Below are 20,736 nucleotides of genomic sequence, written 5' to 3'. Positions count from 1 at the left end.
AGGGGTTGGGGAGGGTTGGATTGGATAGGATAGGGATCTGAGAGGGGTCAGGATTGCCATGGTGATAAGCTATTGATGAAATCTTCTAATGAAAGCAGTTGGGGAGAGGGACAGGTTGTGAAGCTGTGAAATATAGGTCAGAGCTGTAGGAAATGCCCAGTAGATCTTGTAGTATCAGTGGAGAGAGAAAAACTGAGTAAATACCACAGTGGGATAACCTACAGCAGAATTAGCCAGTTCAATACTGACACAGAAAGCAAGTACCTGAAATTCGATATTGAGTCCCAAGGGGTGCAGGACTGAAGACGAGGTATTTTTCCTCAAGCCTACAATGAGCTTTATTGGAACAGTTGAGGAAGTCAAAGACAGAAAGTCAGAATGGGAATGGCATGGAGAATTAAATTGACAGGCAGCTGGAAGCTCTGAATCACCCCTGCAGACTGAACGAAGGTGCTTTGGAAAATGGTCACACAACCTGCATATAGTTCTCCACTGTAGAGGAGACTACAAGATTGCGTGTAAGAAATAAGTTGAGGCCAAAGTTAATTCTTGTTGTTCTGACACCCAGTCTGTAGTAATCCAGAGCATAACTGATCATAATTCATCCAGCCTGACCTCATTCAAGACCTGTAACTGGGGGTTAGGATTATTTTCCCCACCACTCTGAACAGTCCTACAGGTTAACTTGCCTAATGAGTAGGGTGGACCTACATTGGGAAATAGCTCTTGTAACCTGAACAGTATTCCTGCACACATTTGGATGTTTATAATCCTTGAGTTTGCACTGAAGCACTTAGGACTTGAAGCTCTCTGGACCAGCATATGTTGAAGTATCCATAATATGCATAAGTGCATGCTGAGCAAATAAACTGCATACGTACATATCAATTTCTCATTACTTTTATGTGGAGAAACATAAAACGATGGATTATTTCTGTAGATCAGACATCCAATTGATGAAAGCACACTCTTCAACAATGCTCACTGGGTCATGACCAGAAAGCTAGAACCCACCTGACTGCATTACCCTGCTCTGAGGACTATGGCCAACTGTAGGAGCCCCATCACTGTCACATCAATGTTATCAGCACCAACCCTGGGAATGCTGGAGGCACTCAGCAGGTCAGGCAGCATCTGTGAAGAGAGATGAAGGGCCTTTGACCTGAAATGTTAACTGTATTTGTCCTGCCACCAATGCTGCCTGACCTGTCGGGAACTATTAGATCTTTGCTTTTATTTCAGATTTCCAGCATCAGCAGTTTTTTGATGATCAGGCTTTATGACGCAAACCAAATTCCACAGAATGCATTTACCAAGTCTCACTGAGTGACTTACAGAACGTTGGTATCTGTTGGAAGTTAGTATGCATCTTACTGCTCTGCAATATTGAACTAGATACCCAAAATCCTGTGTTTTGCCTGTTACTCTGTAATTTTCTCCATTCATTTTACAAACAAAATTCATACTTCCACTCAAATCACAGAAATATGAAAGAAAGTCATGAAATAAAGAGATGTGGACTAGAGAAATAAATGATCGATGTGTTTATTTTTACTCCTTCATTAATATATGTAGTACAGGTGTTGTGCAGCTAGTTATACAAAGACACAAAAAAAACTATGCTGATCTCAAATACACCAGATTGACAACTCTGGGAATTAGATCATTTTATCAATGATATGATTTGGATCATCATCGGAATGTTACTTTGCATGGAAGAAATTAACAATCTTTGGTCCAGGTTTTTAATTCACATTGCATCAATATGTGCCTCTTATAAGGATTGATTTACAATGTCGAGGTATTCTTGAACATCATCTCTGGATCCCATTATAATAGGTGCCCGCTGGTGAATGAATTCAGGTACAATGTCCAGCACTGCTTCTGTACCTGTGGTGGCCATACCTCCGGCTTGCTCAATGATGTACGCCATGGGATTGCACTCGTACAGAAGTCGAAGCTGAAAAAGAGCATGAAGGAGATTAGTTTGAGAAATAAAAGCTTTTTATTTTTTTTTAATTTTTATTATTTTTTTTGAGTTCTTTCTCCTCCCAGTCATCAGGAACATGACCAAAGTATCAATTTCGCAGTGATCACTGACAGTATTAGGGCTAGCCCTATTCTTAACCAATGAGCATGCAAATACATTTTTAACAGAGGTCACTAGCTGATTTTTCTCCTCACAATATTTTGTCTGTCAAACCTTTTGACCAGTTAAACACTGCAGAGATGAGATAAAGCAGTTAGAGAACTTCCCTATTATGGAGTGCATTAATATGAAAATATGTTGGATTTTAAAGAAAATAATTATTTAATTTTCAGGATCTGGGTATTGCTGACAAAGCCAACATTTATTGCCCATCCTAAATTGCCCTTGATGAGGTAGTGTTCAGCCACATTCTTGAACTGCTGCAGTCCAATTTGGTGAAGGTACTGCCAGTGTTGTTGGGAAGTGAGTTCCAGGATTTAGACCCAGTGACAATGAAGGAGCAGCAATATATTTCCAAGTCAGAATGGTTTGTGACATGGAGAGGAACATGTAGCTGGTGGTGTTCTCATGCCCCTGCAGCCCTGGTCCTAGTTGGTTGTAGAGGTTGCAAGTTTGGGAGGTGCTGTCAGGGTAGCCCAGGCGAGTAAGTGCAATGCATTTTGTAGATTGTATGTATTGGAGCCAAAGTATACTGGTGATGGAAGGAATGAATGTTTAGGATGGTGGATGGGGTACCTTACTGCACCAGACAAGCAGACTCAGTAACATGTCTGTGACATTATGTACTCCAGGCTGGAGAATATGGTTGCACTACAGTGCTGAAAAGTCACTGTTACTCCTTTCCTGGTTCTCTACCCTTAAATCTTCTTTGCTCCCTTCTGTCCTCTTCTGCCTCTATCACTCTTCCATTACATAGAGTGCAGAGTGGTAGGATACTCCAAAGTAAAGTCACAAATTACAGCTAGATAAACTTGGCTAAAACCCATAGACCTGTAGTTTTTTGCCACCTGATCCAGCATGACCGTTGGCAAGAACCCTGGACCACAAACACACAGCTCATCCACTTATCCCCGCACTGAAGGACCTTTACCTTGATGTTCATGTGTCCAATTTTAAACTTTGGTCACTAACAATTCAACCTGGGTGCAACTGACACGTCCAAGGACTTACAAATTTTTTCAAAGCTGACCCAATCTAAACCTGACGCATACAGTCAGGTTGTGTTGGGTTCTGGTTAGGAGCTAGATTTGGGCTGGTGACTGTGAGCAAAAATATAGTCCTGACTGGAATTCTTCCTCACATTTGCTGTACTTTTGTGTTTAATTTTTCCATGAGATTTTGCACTGGAGGTTGCTGTTAGTAGGAGGTGGAAATGATGGCATGGGACCCTCTACAGGGCAACTGGAGCACATGAAGACAGTGAAAGTGACAGTTTGTCTCCTGAACAAGACTGAAACATTATGAAATAAACGGCATTGAAGTTGACCAAGAAGTGTCACTTGGAACTGTTACCTCCATGCCAAAGTAGAGATTAAGATTGGATTCACTACAAAAAAAACCTAGATCCATACTCTAGCTGTGTCCTCATGTTTTATGCAGTTTGCACTTGACATCCCTGTGTTTGCATTCTATGCACACAGCAAATAAGGTATGCTGCATACCTTCCTTATCATCTTATTTAGCTGCTACTACTTCAGGGATCTGTAGGCATGCACTCCTCTGCACTTCTCTGTATCCTACTCTTTATTACATAGAATAGTATATTTGTTTGTTCTAGAATTCAGTATCAATACTATCGTCATTCTAGTTCTTCGCGTAGCGGCATTACAAACCCACAATAATGAATGCATACGTTCCTTCAAGAACCCATTAAAGGAAAACATATTGAAATACTGCTTACCAAACATGCTTTCAAATAAATACATTAGCAGATCACCAACAGACATGTGTCAAAGGTCATAGAAATTCAATGTTTTCAAGTGGACTCTGAACATTCTACAGATTATTTTTGAAGGGCCACAGTTTGTTTGGTTCCAGTCATACCTTGCCTTTGGGACTTTTGGAATTGGCTGGGTACAGAAAGATCCCTCCATACATCAGAGTCCGATGAACATCCGCAACCATGGACCCAATATATCTTGCACCATAGGGAGCACTACCATCCTGTGGATTAGAGACAGGTAAAGTGTCTTCTAGATGAAAGAGGCTGCACACTCTTTGTAAATACCTGCAATGTTCTTCACCATACCTGTGGAAATTTCTTTCTCTTTATGTACTCTGTAACTACAGGATCAAAGTACTTTGCGTAGCCTTCATTGATGCTGTAAATATTTCCCTTCTTCTTCATGGTCACATTCTTGTCCACCAAAATAAATTCCCCAATAGCCTAGATTCACAAATTATTAATTAAAGTCAGTTAATAAACACAAAGTATGAAGGATGGATTGACATCCAAAGACTCAGTGACACCATTACAAAGTATTTAATCTTTGTAAGTAAAATTAGGGTTTTACACTATGAGTAAAATTAGGTTACATTTCTAAACATTTACATAGATAGAACAAGCAGCACTGATAGGTGATTGGCCTGAATTAACAAGTTTTAGGTACAAGGATCAGAATTGTAATTTTCAAAGTAGAATAAACATTCTATCATTAAAGCGACAATAAAAAGCTTGCTGTCACATCAGAAAATGGTATAGGTAGCACTTGTATGATCTGTAGTCTACACATAAGTTCTCCTGGAGGAGTAGACCGTGCAATGATTGTAAGCTCAATAGTTCATTTATTGTAGGTAATCATTCACACACCATTGGAGACATGATGCTACTACTGGTAAACAGAAATGGCCTTTAACAAAAATTAACAAAGTAATCCAAGGATTTTCTGGCTGCTGGCTAATTGCAGGTCAGCAATCACTGACCATTCTAAATCTCCCCATGCATGGAAAAGGTCAATATTGCAATTGCAACCTGGATTACAGACCGAAATCCTTTATTAGCACTGATTTGTCATTCAGTAAAACCTCGCAAAGAATTGATGTCAGGAATTTTGTTTTATGTTGAAAGGGGTTACGAATCGGAACCTAGTCCCTGTTGGAGAGCTGGAAATAGGATTGATTAGGGCATTTATAAGGGAAATTAATTTGCAGGACTTCGAGTTGAGAGTCAGGGAATGGGACTGACAGGATTGCACGACAAGGAGCCAGTACAAACTTAAGCAAATGAATTTTCCTTATCATTGGATGGAACAAGAAAATACAATGAACACAAACCTGACACGGTGGGGTGGGGGAAGGGGTGGTGGTAGTGGGGACCCTGCAGTAGATTTTTCTGGTTTACGAATCACAAATAGATTTGATGGAATAGTTTGTTTCGCTTTTGTCGCTTTCAACAAAAAAAATGCAAGTTACAACTCTTACTGGATCCAGCATGAAGCAGTTCACTCCATTTCCTGCCGACAATACCAGCATTGTGGCACTGCCATACAGTGCATAACCAGCTGCTATGATGTTACGACCCGACTGCAAAGCATCACTCTCATTTGGTTGGCCATCAGTGGTCTGAATATACAAAAAGGACACAAGTTACCAGCTTCAGCTGATATGGAAGGAAAACCACATTGCATTCTAAAGTAGTACAAAGGAGCATTAATGATATTCTTTTCCTCCTCTGTATGGTACAGACACTGGTTAAATAGAATTTCTTAGCCTTCCTGTACCTTACTCAAATGATTATCCTTCACGCATGAGCTTGACAAATCAATGTCAGCAGCTATTGGTCAATGGAGAACATAATATTAGTTTGATCTTTTCTTTATCTGAAATCCATTAATCCGAGAATGGGAAAGATCAATATTACAACCAAAGCCAAGATTACAGGTTGAACTCTTTTGTTAGCACTGATTAATGATTCAGTAAAATCTTGCACAAAATGGATGCAAATTTTGCGTTATATTGAGAAGGGTTATGACTGCAGTACAGAGCTGTTTTATCTCTGCAGCAATACCAGTCCCATTTCCCCAACCCTAATCCAGGAGCATCATCAATTCCAGTATTTAAGTTGCTCACCCAGTTGAATTTACCAAATAAAGCACAGTGTGGAAATTAAAACTGGGACTATTTGGCTGTTTCATTTGATATTTAGGAACTTTATACCCATTAGGTCAAGAGGGGAAGAGGGATGATTTTCTATTTCCATCATTTATTCCACTTTGCAGTGTATGTTACAGAGTTAATGTTACAGGTCATTCACTTAGTTGATGTTTGGCAAAGGATGAAGCAGATTGAAACTAAAATTTGATGGGCACAAGACCATAGGGAAATAAAAACACATGTTTATTAAAAGATAAAAATTGAAGAATTAGTGAAAAATACTAATAGGCAATTTATGTTTCCTTTAAGAACCTAGCAGTGGACAAGAAGCAAATGAGATCAATCATTAAAAAAAACCAAAGAGCACATTACCTATCATGATGTTCAGATAAAGAACCCCACTGTTTTTCCAGTAAAATTGTAACACAAAAACAGATAAACAGGGGTCATTCATTTTGATGCCTCACACTAAGGACACCCTAGGCTCTGCTATGATGCATCAGTTTTGATTGCAGCTTTAGTCCCTGGAGAAATCCCTAATTTTCTTGATCAAATACAAATGAGAACAGGAGTTTTAACTAAGCCAAGTGGAAGCTGATGTTGGTAGTTTGGCAGAATAGATCTTTCCAATCTGCAAAGCCCATATGTGTACATTAGTACCCTCAAACTAATCTCTTTCAACCTTTAAATAGTGCCATTTCCCCCTATTTAGATATTGGTAATTGGAACTTCTACCATGAAAACTATCAGCAAACCAAACGGAGGCAAAAGTTTGCCTGGTTGGTTGGAGCCAGAGTGGGCTGTCTGATCTGGCCAGAAACAGATATATACAATAAATGGCAGGGCTGAGAGAAACTTAGCATTCTACAAAACACTTCCAAAGCTGCCACATCAAACTTATTTTCTACTCAGTTCATATTGATGAATTTATTTCTACCACCAATTTTACATGCTCATTTCTGATATGTATCATTGACATGTAATTCAGTATTTTTACTTTTGGATTTCACACTGATCTAATATTCTCCCTGTCTCTTGGCTAATGATGTAGTAAATCTATGGAACAGTGAGGATGAATATTATAGTCATATAATCTGAAGTATAGTATCCCAAGAAATTCCTATCTAAACAAATGAACCATGAAGCCACTGAAATATCCAGGCTCCCATTAACTGTTTGAAAGTGGAAAAATCTACTTGTCAATCTAGTTTTGTTCTGAACCCAAGATGCAAATGAACCTCACCAATTATTACATTTGATGTTGTGTCCTCAGCTGATGAAGTGCTTTTCCCAGGATTGGCACTATTGAGGAACTGACCAGCCTGAAGCTGTGACTGCCCTCACATGACTACCACTGCAATAACATGCCAGCCTGCTGTAATAAATAAAGCTTTTCATAAATCTTATGGAACATCCCAGTATGTAATATATCTGGGATAGCCTAACGACAAAGACATTTGACATTGGTGAAATGAATATATTCATGTTTTTAAAAAGGACTAATTTTTTTTCCACATGATTTTTTTTTGAAAAAAAGCAAATAAAAAATTCAAGTCATGCTTACCTTTTTATAAATAGCAAAAATTGTTCCTATGGAAACAAGACAGTCAATATTGGAAGAGCCATCTAGTGGATCAAAGCAGACAATATACTTTCCCTGAAAAGTAACAATACATTTTCAATGCAGCACTATCATTCCTTCCCAATTTTCTTTACCTGGCAAGGAAATTATTATATTAGTTATGCAGCAGTTTTGAAATGCACACCCACAACAAAATACTTACCCAATAGCTCTTTGGGAGTTCCTCCAACACCTTCACAAGGGCAAATTAGGGTGAGTAATAAATACTGGTTTTGCCAGCAACTCCCACATCCAAAAAAATGACACATATACCTTGAGCCATCCTTGACTTTCCACATGCCTAGCCTCTAGTAAGAGGATCAATATGCACAATGACTGAGGTGTGCAGAGCCACAAGGGAAAAAATAAATAAAATTCTCTGATGCAATATCCCACACAACCTTCATAAAGTTAAATGCACTAACCTTAGAAAAGTCAGTAATTTACACCAGCATTACTGCATTAGCATTCAGATTTAATTGAGGTATACGATACAGTTGGTATTTAACACTGTATTCCTCTGAGATAAATCAGGTTAAAACCCTAGCTGCCAATAATGTGCTGCTGGTCAGCACAATGAGCAAGTTAAAATCCATGGATAAACAGCAAATTACAGGCTATAATTAGATAATTCAAACTGCAAATTATTTAAAATGGATGCAGCGTAATATATAATTTGAAAGAATAAATCTGTACAGTATGCTTTATCCAAACACAATTGCCATTTCTACAATGTTAAGAGAAATTTTACAAAGTTTAAGGAATTTCTTTAAACTGACCTGTTTGTCTGGATCCACAATGATGGCATTTTTTTCTTCTTCAGATACAAGGACACACGTACTGAAGGAGGATTTTAACATGTTTATAACCATATCATTAGAAAGTACATCAAGCTTCTTCACCTCATCTCCCGTTACATTGACATTACCTCCAGAAAGCCCATACCTAGAAGAGGAGCTAGGTGTTAGTATCATTGTACGTACTCTCCCTGGATAAAATGAAATATTTGTTATGCACAGAGATCTACAGAAATTAGATGTTAATCTTATTCATACTGTTTTTCATAATGTGGCGAATAGTGTTGTTTACACCAGAGAGAATCAGCCATCTGCACTGAGTCTTGGACTTGCACAAACCCATTGTAAATTTGGGGCTTTTGTGGAGTCCAGTCCTGTCTTGTGATTTCCCAACATTATGTTGTTTCCTCAAGCTGAAGAGTCTAGACCTAGGGAATATAATCTCAATGAAATGGGACAGCTAGTTAGAAATGAGGAGATACCCAGAGCATTGTAAATCTTTGGAATTCTCCCACTTACAGGATGATGTGTGTTCAGTCACAGAGCATATTCAAGGCTGAGTTTGACAGTTTAGGACATTAAGGAAATCAGAGGAAATGGGGATTGACTGGCAAAGCAGATGAAGCACAGGATCCATGTGATCTTACTAAATAGTGGAGCAGGCTTATGGCACCGAATGGCTGATTCCTGCCTCCAGTTGTCCAGAGTTTCATTTTAGGCTCAACAGTAATAAAGAAATGAATACCTTTCATTTTTCTTTTGCACTGTTTCTAGCAGTCCCATTAAAGACTGTTAGTTAGGTCACACTGGACAGGGTGGTACCTCCATGGTGCATCCCTTTACACCAGCACTTTGCATTTTGGGTCCCACAACCATTGTAGGATCCTAATTTGCACATTTGAAGGTCCTCTTTTCAGGTCACAGTCTGGATGGCCAAAGAAGTAATACAGACCAAGAAAATTCCAATAAGTTTCCAAAGCAGATTGAATGCAGCAATTTGAAGGATGAAAATTAATATTACGCACAAAACAGGTGGCTATAAGTTGAATTTCTCCTCCATACATAAAATTGTCACATGAAGGACCATTGTCCACTAGATTATTTCAAGGCTTCTGACGCATGATTCAGTACAATTGTTTACATTTCAAAATATTAGAGCCAGTTGGGCAGAAATCTTTCACCGAGGTTATACTGAGGGACGCTTCAGCAGGTAAGAACAGAAAATTTTGCGCTGGGCACTAAAATGATCCATCCAGCAAAATAAAGTGTTCGAGGTGCTTATTCTAAACCATTAGGCAATTTAAAATCGCATGTGTATGATAGGCCATCTATTTGTCTCATTTGCCTCTTAAAAACAAGCTGACTGAATGGGATTTAAATTTAAATTGTAACTGATTAAAAATCTTTCAGGCTGCTGCAGAGATAGGTTGGTTGCATGTCTTATACATGATTTTGCAATTTCCTTTCTCCTTTTAAAATAATTAAAATGATCCTGGCCTTTGGAAATCAGCATTGAATTGATCAGGCAGAAGACCTATTCTACCCAGCTTGCACTGCTGCAAGCCCAGACCAAAAATCAACCCCATGTTCCTTGTAATGCAGTTTAAAATTTAAAGAATGATTGTGTCAGCAAAACTAGATAACTGAAAGCAGACTTTTAAACTCAGCAAATCTATTAAAACTGTGTAGAAGTCAGAACAGTGTAAACTATAAACAGCTATCAGAGGTAAACATGGCTGAAATAAGTCTGTAGATCATTACATAGTCATTAAAAATTGACAGGAATTAATTTGAGGAAACTCAGTAAACCAGTAAATGTTTTAAATCTTCTGACTTTCTGACTCCAACAGCATCAGATTTGTCTTTCCCCTCTGGCACATAGATAATCCTGTATGGCAGCAAATAGAGCTCTTTGGATTTAGCAACTATGACTTGACATTCTGGTTTGTTTTGTTTTACATCACCCTCAGGAAATTAGACACAGCAGACATAGTATGAATTTCACTACAACCCTCTTCCCCCACCTATGGACTTTAGGGAATGAGAAGAAAGTATTAAACCGATAAAGGGAAAAGGCACTAACAATTAGATATGTCACAATGAATTTTGAAGTGCCTGATTTCAAACAAAATTATGACACATTTAAATTCTTACAGTCTTATTTATCTCTTCCATCATTTGTTGGAAGAGTATGATATTTGATTTGTGTTATTGCCTTGAGGAAAAATTACTTGCCAATCATCAGGTGACAGAATAAGATCAAGTAACGTTATCAAAAATTATTTATAATATACTTACATTTGTTAAGGAACATAGTTATCCAAAGAGAAATAGTGAAAATAGACTCCAATAATAACTTTCACTAGTGAATAGGGAAAAGTGTGGCTTAAGAGCAGATCAGAGGTGAGACACTCAAGGCCTTTCCACCATCTACAAGATGCAAAATCAGGAGTGTGATGGAGTAGTACCTGGATTAGTACAGCTCCAAAAATATTCCAGAAGCTTAATAACATCCAGGGCAAAGCAGGCTGCTTGATTTTCATTCCACACGCCATCCTAAACTTTTATTTCCTCCACCATTGCTTCCATCTGTGTGAGAATGGAGGGAACCTGTCTCCAACTGTTCTAAACATGGGTTTACTGCGGACTCATCCCTCACACATCTTCTTAATTGTATTTTTTATAAAACCAAGATAATTTCTGCATAAATTAGTTGACACAGAAATCATTTATACAGCTCAACTATTCCATGCTAACACTTATGTTCCTCCCAGGCCTTTGCCCCATCTTTCCTTCCCCAATCCACCATCCTTCTATTCCTTTCTTTGTTTATTAACTTCTATTTAACGGCATCTATACTGTTTGCCTTAACCAGCCTATGTCTGAGCAAAATGCATATTTTTAATACTCTCTTCATTATTCATTTTGGGATCTAGGCATCACTGACAAGGCCAGTATTATTGCCCTTCCTTAACTGCTGTTGAGAAGGGGGTGGTGAGTCACCTTCCTGAACCACAACAGTTCTTCTGGTGAAGGTACTCCCAGGATTTATACTCGGCAATGGTCGAGAAAAAGTGATATATTTCCAAGTCAGGATGATCTGTGATTTGGAGGGGAACATGCACATACTGGTGTTCCTGTGCACCTAAGGCCCTTTCATTTTTTGTGGTAGAGCTCACAGATTTGTGAGATGCTGCCAGAGTAGCCTGGATGAATGACTGTTGTGCATTTTGTAGATGGTGTACCCTGCAGCCATTGAACTCTGGTGGTGGAGGAAATAAAAGTTTAGGATGGTGTATGGAATGAAAATCAAGCAGCCTGCTTTGCCCTGGATGTTATTAAGCTTCTGGAATATTTTTGGAGCTGTACTAATCCAGGTAAGTGGAGTGTATTTCATCACACTCCTGATTTTGCGTCTTGTAGATAGTGGAAAGGCCTTGAGTGTCTCACCTCTGATCTGCTCTTAAAGCCACAATAGTTGTATGGCTGGTCCAAAAGCTCTTTTTGTTAATGATAATCCCAAGAAATTGGTAGTAGAGGACTCAGCAATAACTAAGTGGTTAGGATCTCTCTTGATGGAGATGGTATTACCTTACACTTCTGTGGTACAAATGTAACTTGCCAACTCTTTGCCCTTGCCTGACTGTTGTCTAGGTCTTGTCACATGCAGGCATGGATTGATTGATTTGCTGAGGATTTGCGAGTGAACATTATTCAATAAAAAGCAAACATCTCCAATGACAATGCAAGGAAAGTCATTGATGAAGCAACCTGGGATCTAGGCTTAGAGAACCGCCCTGCAATAATGTCCTGGGGCTGGATTGATTGACTACTGGTCCATGATATCATACTCATGCAAATGCTGCCTTGATGTCCAGGGTGTCACTCTCAACACCTCTGGGAATCACCTCATTAGTCCATATTTGGAGTTACGTCAACCAGATGAAACCCAAACAGAGTACCAATGAGCAGGTTTCTTTTGGATCCTCTCCCTTCAGCTGAGCTGTTTGACCATAGAAGGGCTGGGACAAAAATAGAAATGGTGGAAGAAATCAGCCAGTCAAGCAGAATGTGTCAGAAGAGAAACCAGTTAACATTATGAATTAGGAATCCTTCCTCAGCACAGAGTTTCCAGCATCTGAGTTGTAAGACAGAATATGTTTGAAATATTCAGCAGGTCAGGCAGCATCTGTAGAGGAAGAAACATAGTTAACATTTCAGGTCAACGACCTTCCATCAGATATTGTATTTTTTATTCCAAAGTCTAAAGTGTCCATTATGAACAGTGGTCCTACCATATAATCTTGTGGCTCTCTGTTTTCCACTTTTTACCTTTTTTTTGTTTTCTAACTTGAAACCTGCTCGGTATCCACTCTGCTCTCTGTGTCAATGTGTCTCATTTTATTAGTTAATCGATTAAATGGGACATTATTGAAAGCCCTTTTAAAAATCCTGATTTACTCCATTAACCTTGCTACTTTCTGTTACATATTCAAAGAATTCAATGAGCTCAGTTAAATGAAATCCATGCTGGCACAATTTGTCTTGCAAATTTCTTTGTTCAAAAACACATTGTTAAAGTCGTAAAAATACCATAGTTTTTAGAGGCTTGCTGCTGATACTTTGAAATGCTAATAATTAATTGCTTGGCAAATATGTTCTCTCTTTATTGCAACATTTCAGAGGTCCAGGTGATAAGACTTCTGTGTACACATGGTCAGTGAAAAATATTCCAAAATAAAGAGTGCTCTGCAAGAATGTGGTGTAATCAAGTATATAAACAGAGGGTTTGTCACACCATTAATATAGTGCAGGACACCACAGACCACAAATCAATAGTTATCCAAGGCAGGATAATACAAGTGTCTTTCCTGCAGGTTTGAAGACAAAGGGAAATGGGTGTTTCCTTTGCCCTCACCCAAATCCCCACCCACACCCAAACACTCTGTACTTTTGAGTTCCATAAACAAAGGAAAAGCTAGTTACAAACTAACTGAAGAATCAAATTCAGTGTTAATGCCCCTTCAGACAAACATGCAGAAAAATGCCTCCCAGAAATCTCTTTTAAGGGAAGGTAGGTTCTTGTTTATAAATGAATAAAATCAGATTCACATAGTGAATAATCTATTCATCTAATTCACACTGACTCAATCAATCTACAAAGTATTTTAGTGGATTGGATTTCACAAGTTTATTACAAAGTAACATTCTCCAAAACAGAAAAAATGTGCTGTGTAATCCTGACAGCACTAGCACAATACACATTGTTGTATGAAGCTCAGTAGATTTACACTCGTTTAGTCATTCAATTTAGGAATCTTAAATTAGGAACTAGATGTCACATGCAACCCACTGGCATTAAAGGAAAGCACAGTGGAAAAAGATACTAATTTCACAATGCACAAAGTGGAGTAATAAACTGGCTTTCAGCGTATCTGAATTTTGCTCAGGGAAGTTCAGAGGGGAAAATGCAGCAGTTCAATTACAGTTATTATCATCTCTTTTTGAGGATGTGCAAGGAGAGTATTGCCTACAGACCTGTTCCATGTCGCACAATACCAGGATGCTTTAAAGGGACAGTTCACACACAGCTAAGTTATCTGAAAAGCATATTACATACACCAGGGTTCCCATGGCAACATTGCCATTGTCAGAGTTTCTGATTAGCCTTGACTGTCAGTTACCCCCTTATTGTTCATAATTAAGGAATTTTTCATTGTAAAACTCTGCAGTAGTTTAGTTCTAAATAATGTGGAAGAGGTCGGTAAAGAACTGAATCCTTGCTCCAGTATACTAACAGTAACTTCTTTATTGATCCTGGCTGCTGCAATTAGGATATGCCTCTGTCCATGACTCTCACATGGGAGATATATACCTAGGGTGTTGAGGATAAACTTAGTTACCCTTCATATGAAATAATAGGAACAGATGTCTGGAATATGGCAATAATCTGCATTATATTTTGCAGCAAATCACTGAACACATAAGGGTAGGAGTTTCTTCTGTTCATGCATTATGCTCAGATAGGTACTGAAGATTCTCGATAATCTGGGAAATCCAATAAAGTTGTCACCAATCAGTATTCCATGGGGGAGAAAAGAGTTGAAAGTGTTAATTTTGCTCTCATATCATTTTGATATATCCAAAGGCAGCTAATTCACAGATACTGCAGTTGTTTCCAGTGGTAGCTTGGAAGGAACTAAGAGCTTAGCCTACGGTCATCTTGACCATGACTGGTTTGGCTTCATATCCCCTTGTAGGAAATGGCAATCACTTCGCTTCCTCGTTTCACCTGAGTTCGTGGATACATTTGATGGCACAATGGCAGACAAACTCAGTCTGCCTCTAGTGTCATCCAAAATTCTTGCCATCCATTCTTTGCTTGTGTTTATGATGTAAAGAAATGAACAAGGGGATCCTTTCCTAACAGATTACACGTGACTGAGCTTCAAACTTCTGCCTGAAATGAACAAAGTTAGTGTGCTCGGTACACAGAGCAACCATTTAGGAATAGCTTATCTGTTAATGCACAGTATGCAATAGATCAGAACTTAAAAATGAACATCTTGCAATATAGAGTGCATTTTAGCACAATGTTAGTAGGCAAATAAGCCATGAAAATGTGAGTAAAACACATAGAACAGGTCAAGTGCAGTGGGGAGTGGGCAGGAAAGATTCTCTGGAATTCAGTCACACAATTCCCATTGAAGTTATTGGATTCTGATATATTTTAGCAGCCTGATGAAGACTCCAGCTAATAATTTCTTGGTGCCTTTATGACACTCTTTGATAAATTTCATTTTAAAAAAGGTGAATAGGATGTTTCACCTTTGAAAGCTAAAATTATCTGGTAAGCAGCAACTTCTTTTCTGTAAAAAAAATTCAACAAGTTTCAATGAAAAGTCAGTGGTGTCACAACAACAACCTCGCACTCAACGTCAGTGAGACCAAGGAATTGATTGTGGACTTCAGGAAGGGGAAGTCGAAAGAACACACATTGGTCCTCATCGAGGGGTCAGCGGTAGGAAGGGTGAACAGCTTCAAGTTTCTGGACGTCAACGTCTTGGAGGACCTCTCCTGGGCCCAACACATTGATGCAACCACAAAGAAGGCACACCAGTGGCTCTACTTCGTTAGGAGTTTGAGGAGATTTGGTATGTTACTAAAGACTCTTGCAAATTTCTATAAACGTATGGTGGAGAGCACTCTAACTGGTTGCATCACTGCCTGGTACGAAGGCTCTAATGCACAGGATTGCAAGAAGCTGCAGAGGGTTGTAGACTCAGCCAGCTCCATTACAAGCTCAACTATCCCCACCATAGAGGACATCTTCAAGAGGCAGAGCCTCAAGGCGGCATTCATCACTAAGGACCCTCACCATCTGAGACCAGCTCTCTTCTCATTACTACCATAGGGGAGGAGGTACAGGAGCCTGAAGTCCCACACTCAGCATTTCAGGAACAGCTTCTTCCCCTCCACCATCAGATTACTGAACGGTCCACAAACACTATGTCGTTATTCCTTTTTTTTGCACTATATATTTACTTTGTAATTTATAGTAATTTTATGTCTTTGCACTGTACTGCTGCAGCAAAACAACACATTTCAAAACATACAAGTCAGTGATAATAAACCTGATTCTGAAACATTATCTTATTAACAGGACTACGCCTTATTTTTAAACGAGTGAAAAAATTGTCAATATCAAGTAATTGCTGCGATCAAAAGTGACACTGGAATCGTAAGTTCACAATGGGGATGTGTAGAGAGATACACTGTATCAACAGTTTTATATTTAACAACAGAATAAAACAGCTGTATCTGAAATTTCAAAATTTGCATTGACCATGCGATATTAAACGAGGGTGGATTAGTTATCAATGGGAAATGACTATTTAGAAAATCAAAATATTTTCTGTCCGAATAAGTCAGTGTAAGCATGAGATAGCACTTCCTGATGTACAAGTGCGTTCTCTGATTGGAAGATATGCATAACACACCCCCTAAAGGGAAAGGGACTGAATCTTAACTTCAAAATAAAAGTTTTTAAACTGCACTTGCATTGAAGCAAGTATTTAAAAAATGTGCTTAAGTGTTTCCTTCTCGCACAAGGAAACTGTAAAATATAAAGCACTGAAATATTGGCAGACTTGGGTCCACATTTGGCGTGAAGGATTTCAGTGTACTGGTCAATCCCTGCAAATTCATCACAGACTTAACACATTTAGGCAAAACTAGGTACATGAATTACGATCAAGTAGCCATGCAATCGATAAAGAAGGATGGGAGTAGTTCATAATATTTGCGTTCCACGTGTGGGAGGACGCCCAAAAGCAAACTGAAACCATGTAATAAGTTTTGTGAAACTACTCCAAGAACAATAAAGTGGCTGCGTTAAGCAATGAAACAATAAATTGACTCCAGTCATCCTGACGGTTGAGTGGAATAACTGCTGGACAGCGAATACTTACAGGTTGGCGATGCCCGCTTTCCTGACGGCCGACGAAATTGCCTTGACAGCAGTGCAGAGAGAGTTGAGAAGCCGGTTCAATTCCCCGGTGCCTTTCGCCTTTCTGCCCTCCTCCAGCACGAAGCGGGTCACAGTGATCAGGTTGGTGTCAAAAGGCGCTCGGTCTGTCATGCTGCTTGGCTCAGCCCTGCAACGAGAAAGGTGTACGGTAAAGGAGAGAGGCAAGCACACACCAAGCTGACTGGGAAAAACACACACAAACTTCTGGAGGGAAGGAGGTACCTTTAACCTCAAAGATTTGTAACCAATCCCCTGAAAAGCCAGCCCAGGAAAGAGGAGGAGCCCATTCACAGAGCACTCAAAGCAGACTCACCGGAAAACATTTGATTAATTCTGGGTGAAATTCCTGCAGAAATGGCAACAAATCAGCGAGGCTGCAGCTAATCCTCCCACCCTGGAATGTATCCTGGCTGGTGGGATCTCTTGTAACTTTTAAACACGCCTAACCATATTTCTGCGATGATGTGATGCAATTACATACAAGTCGTTAGTGTCTGCCATCATTTTGGAAATGGTAATAAATGCAGTCTCTGTAAAGTTGTCGGTGTGATCGAGCTGGAACCTGGAACTGCCGTCAGTTTATTTTAAACCTCAGCCTCACACGTGCCCAGAGAGGTGATCTCCCAATGTGATGGCACCTTGGTTTTTTGCACTGACTGCACTCGTTCAACTACAGCACAGGTTTTCTAATGTGAATTAATGTATTTTCCTGTCCATGGGATGTGGTTGCCTGAAGTCTGGGATTGGACAGAACTGTTTTAAATTCGGGGGTGGGTAGGGAATTACAAGTCCCAACAGAAAAAAGAAATCTTGTATTTACATAAAATAAAAACCGAAAAATTGTGGAGCTACTCAGCAGATCAGGCAGCATGTGGAGAGAGAAACAGAGATAATGTTTCAATTCAGTGACCCTTCTTCAGACTAGGGTGCAAAGCAGGGTCGTTGAACTGAAACTTAACCCTGTCTCTCTTTTCACTGGTAATAGGTATCTCAAGCATTCCAGCATCTGCAGATTTTTACTTCTCAATTACTGGCATTCACAAAGTGACGTTCACTCTCAGGACACCAGTGAAATGCTTTCTGAAGAGCTGCCATGATTGTAATTTCGGGAATTGCACAGTCAGTTTACCCATAACAGGCTCCAGCAAAAGCACTGTGAGTCTGTCTTTACCTCTCGTTGTCTTGGCAAAGCACCCAGCATAATCAAAGACCCCAACCACCCAGGATATTATCTCTTCTCTCCTCTTCCATCAGGTAGAAGATACAGGAGCCTGAGGGCATGTACCACCAGATTTAAGGACAGCTTCTACCCCACTGTGATAAGACTATTGAACGGTTCCCTTATACAATGAGATGGACTATGACTTCATGATCTACCTTGTTGTGACCTTGCACCTTATTGCACTGCACTTTCTCTGTAGCTGTGACACTTTACTCTGTACTGTTATTGTTTTTTTACCTGTACTACATCAATGCACTCTGTAGTAACTCAATTTAACTGTACCTGTATTGACCTGAATTGACCTGTACGATCGGTATGCAAGACAAGTTTTTCACTGTACCTTGGTACAAGTGACAATAATAAACCAATACAATACAATACAATAATGGCCAGATAATCTGCTACCGTCACATTGCTGACGCCTAAAGCCTTTTTGGAAATAATGCTCAGGAATCTTTCATGTTCTGAGAGTGAGGATGGGGCCTCTTATTAGTTCTTCAGCCAAACGATTCCATTTCTGATTATACAGTACCCCCTCAGTACCGCATTATACAGTAAAACTCCAAAAATCAGGTATCCGATCGTTCAGTTTTCCTGATGGTCTGGCATCTGGCTCACTCATTAGACCAGAATGTGAGCCAGGGGGCTAGAGTGCAAGTGGTGTGTGCAGCCAGATTCAAGGTTGGAGACCATAACATCAGGGGTCAGAAATGTGGACAGGTTTGCAGCTGAGGTTTTGTGCATTTCCCATTGCCTTTAAACTCACTGGATTCATTGGAGAATTTATTATATAACTGTGTATCATGTGATAAAAGTGAAATAGAAATGTGTGTTGGGTAGTAATAGGAGTATCATCCAATAGTATGAAAAATCTGCTAGTCCAGCACAACCAAGGGTGTCAGATTATCAATTTTACTGAATTAGGGATCCAGCAGGTGTAATCCTTTAATTAAGGAGTAAAACAATTGGATGAGTCTCCTCCATGCATTTCTGTTACTGGAGGTATTATTTGCTTCATAAGAAATTATTTTTACTGACATAACGTCTTACAGAACTATAACAATGCCTGTTTTAATACAGTGCTTAAATGTCTCAGAAAGCTTCTTGCAATTATCTACTCCTTCTGGAACACAACGACTATTGCCACCTGGGAGGACTTTTTTAAAATAACAAAAGGCTAATCGAACATTATTAGCCAAATAATAGAGAAAGAAGAGGTATCTGTAAGCTTTATAATCATGTTAGGCACTAACCCAGGAGCAAGAGAAGCAGTGTTGCAGCATAAACAAGTTCTTCAACATATTAGAAAAAGGGTTCAGATGATTAGCTGCAGTCTGAGACAATTAACTCCTGAGATTCATAAGCCTGAAATTTTTACCAAGGGTGTATTAGCTGAATAGGAATTTAAAGTAATTTGAGCTGTGGCTAAGAAGCACTCCTTGAATTTGGTACCTAGGTTATAGAGTTATCGAGCACTACAGCACAGAGATAGGCCCTTTGGCCCATTTAGTCCATGCCACCTTATCATCTGCCTAGTCACATCTACCTGCACCCAGAGCCTATCCCTCCAAGCCCCTCCCAGCCATGTACTGATCCTAACTTCTCTTAAATGTTACAATTGAACCCGCATTCACCACTTCCACTGGCAGCTCATTCCAAATTCACACCACTCTCTGAGTGAAGAAGTTTCCCTTTCACCCTAAACCTATGTATTTCACCTTTCACCCTAAACCTATTACCTCTAGTTCTAGTCTCACCCAACCTTAGGGGAAAAAGCCTGCATGCATGCACCCTATCTATGCCCCTCATAATTTTGTATACCTCTATGAGATCTCCCCTCATCGTCCTGCGGTCCAGTGAATAAAGTCCTAACCTATTCAACCTTTCCCTATAACTCAGGTCCTCAAGTCCTGGCAACATCCTTGTAAATTTTCTCTGCCCTCTTTCAAGCTCATTGATATCTTTCCTGTAGGTAGGTGACCAGAACTGCACCCAATGCTCTAAATTTGGCCTCAGCAGCGTCTTGTACAACTTCAACAATAACATCCCAACCCCTGTACTCAATGCCCTGATTTATGAAGGCCATAGCACCAAAAGCTCTCTTTACCTGTGACACCACTTCCAAGGAACTATGGACCTGTATTCCCAGGTCCCTTTGTTCTAACGCACACCTCAGAGCCCTACCATTCACAGTGTAAGTTGCTTCCACCGCCTTGATAACCTGCCCATCTCCTCTTCTCCCCTCCCCCTCCTTTATTCCATGGTCCGCTGCCCTCTCCTACCAGATTCCTCCTTCCTCAGCCCTCAGCTTCTTCTACCTATCACCTCTCAGCTTATTACATCTTCTCCCCTTCCCCCACCCACTACCTTCCCCTTCTCACCTGGACTTGCCTATCACCTGATCTCACCTATCCCCTGCCTGTGTTGTACTCCTCCCCCTCCTCCCACCTTTTTATTCTGGCTTCTGCCCTCTTCCTTTCCAGT

At 39.7% G+C, this 20,736-nt stretch overlaps 1 protein-coding gene across 1 annotated transcript; it reads right to left on the bottom strand.

Annotated features, from left to right (window-relative positions):
- Positions 1–1,529: 1,529 nt before the first annotated feature.
- Positions 1,530–17,239, bottom strand: LOC127572622 (fructose-1,6-bisphosphatase 1-like). The gene is made up of 7 exons (XM_052020087.1): positions 16,972–17,239; positions 8,483–8,648; positions 7,647–7,739; positions 5,411–5,551; positions 4,239–4,376; positions 4,034–4,153; positions 1,530–1,960 (listed from the first exon to the last, which is right to left on the bottom strand). The coding sequence occupies exons 1-7, from the start codon at positions 17,139–17,141 to the stop codon at positions 1,775–1,777; spliced, it is 1,014 nt and encodes a 337-aa protein (XP_051876047.1). The 5' UTR covers positions 17,142–17,239; the 3' UTR covers positions 1,530–1,774.
- Between the last annotated feature and the right edge of the window lie 3,497 nt (positions 17,240–20,736).

This window comes from Pristis pectinata, chromosome 7 (assembly GCF_009764475.1).
Source record: "Pristis pectinata isolate sPriPec2 chromosome 7, sPriPec2.1.pri, whole genome shotgun sequence".
Classification (NCBI taxonomy): Eukaryota; Metazoa; Chordata; class Chondrichthyes; order Rhinopristiformes; family Pristidae; genus Pristis; species Pristis pectinata.
Note: the sequence above shows the minus strand (reverse complement) of the source record. Positions and strands in the feature narration are given on the sequence as shown.

Bases quoted from the DNA above. Each gene is read 5' to 3' on its own strand.
- LOC127572622 (XM_052020087.1), bottom strand. From the start codon at position 17,141: ATGACAGACCGAGCGCCTTTTGACACCAACCTGATCACTGTGACCCGC. The intron at 5,552-7,646 runs GTAAGCATGACT...TTGTATATTCAG, and splicing joins TTTTTGCTATTTATAAAAAG to ACCACTGATGGCCAACCAAA. The intron at 1,961-4,033 runs GTATGACTGGAA...GCTCTTTTTCAG, and splicing joins CCAAAAGTCCCAAAGGCAAG to CTTCGACTTCTGTACGAGTG.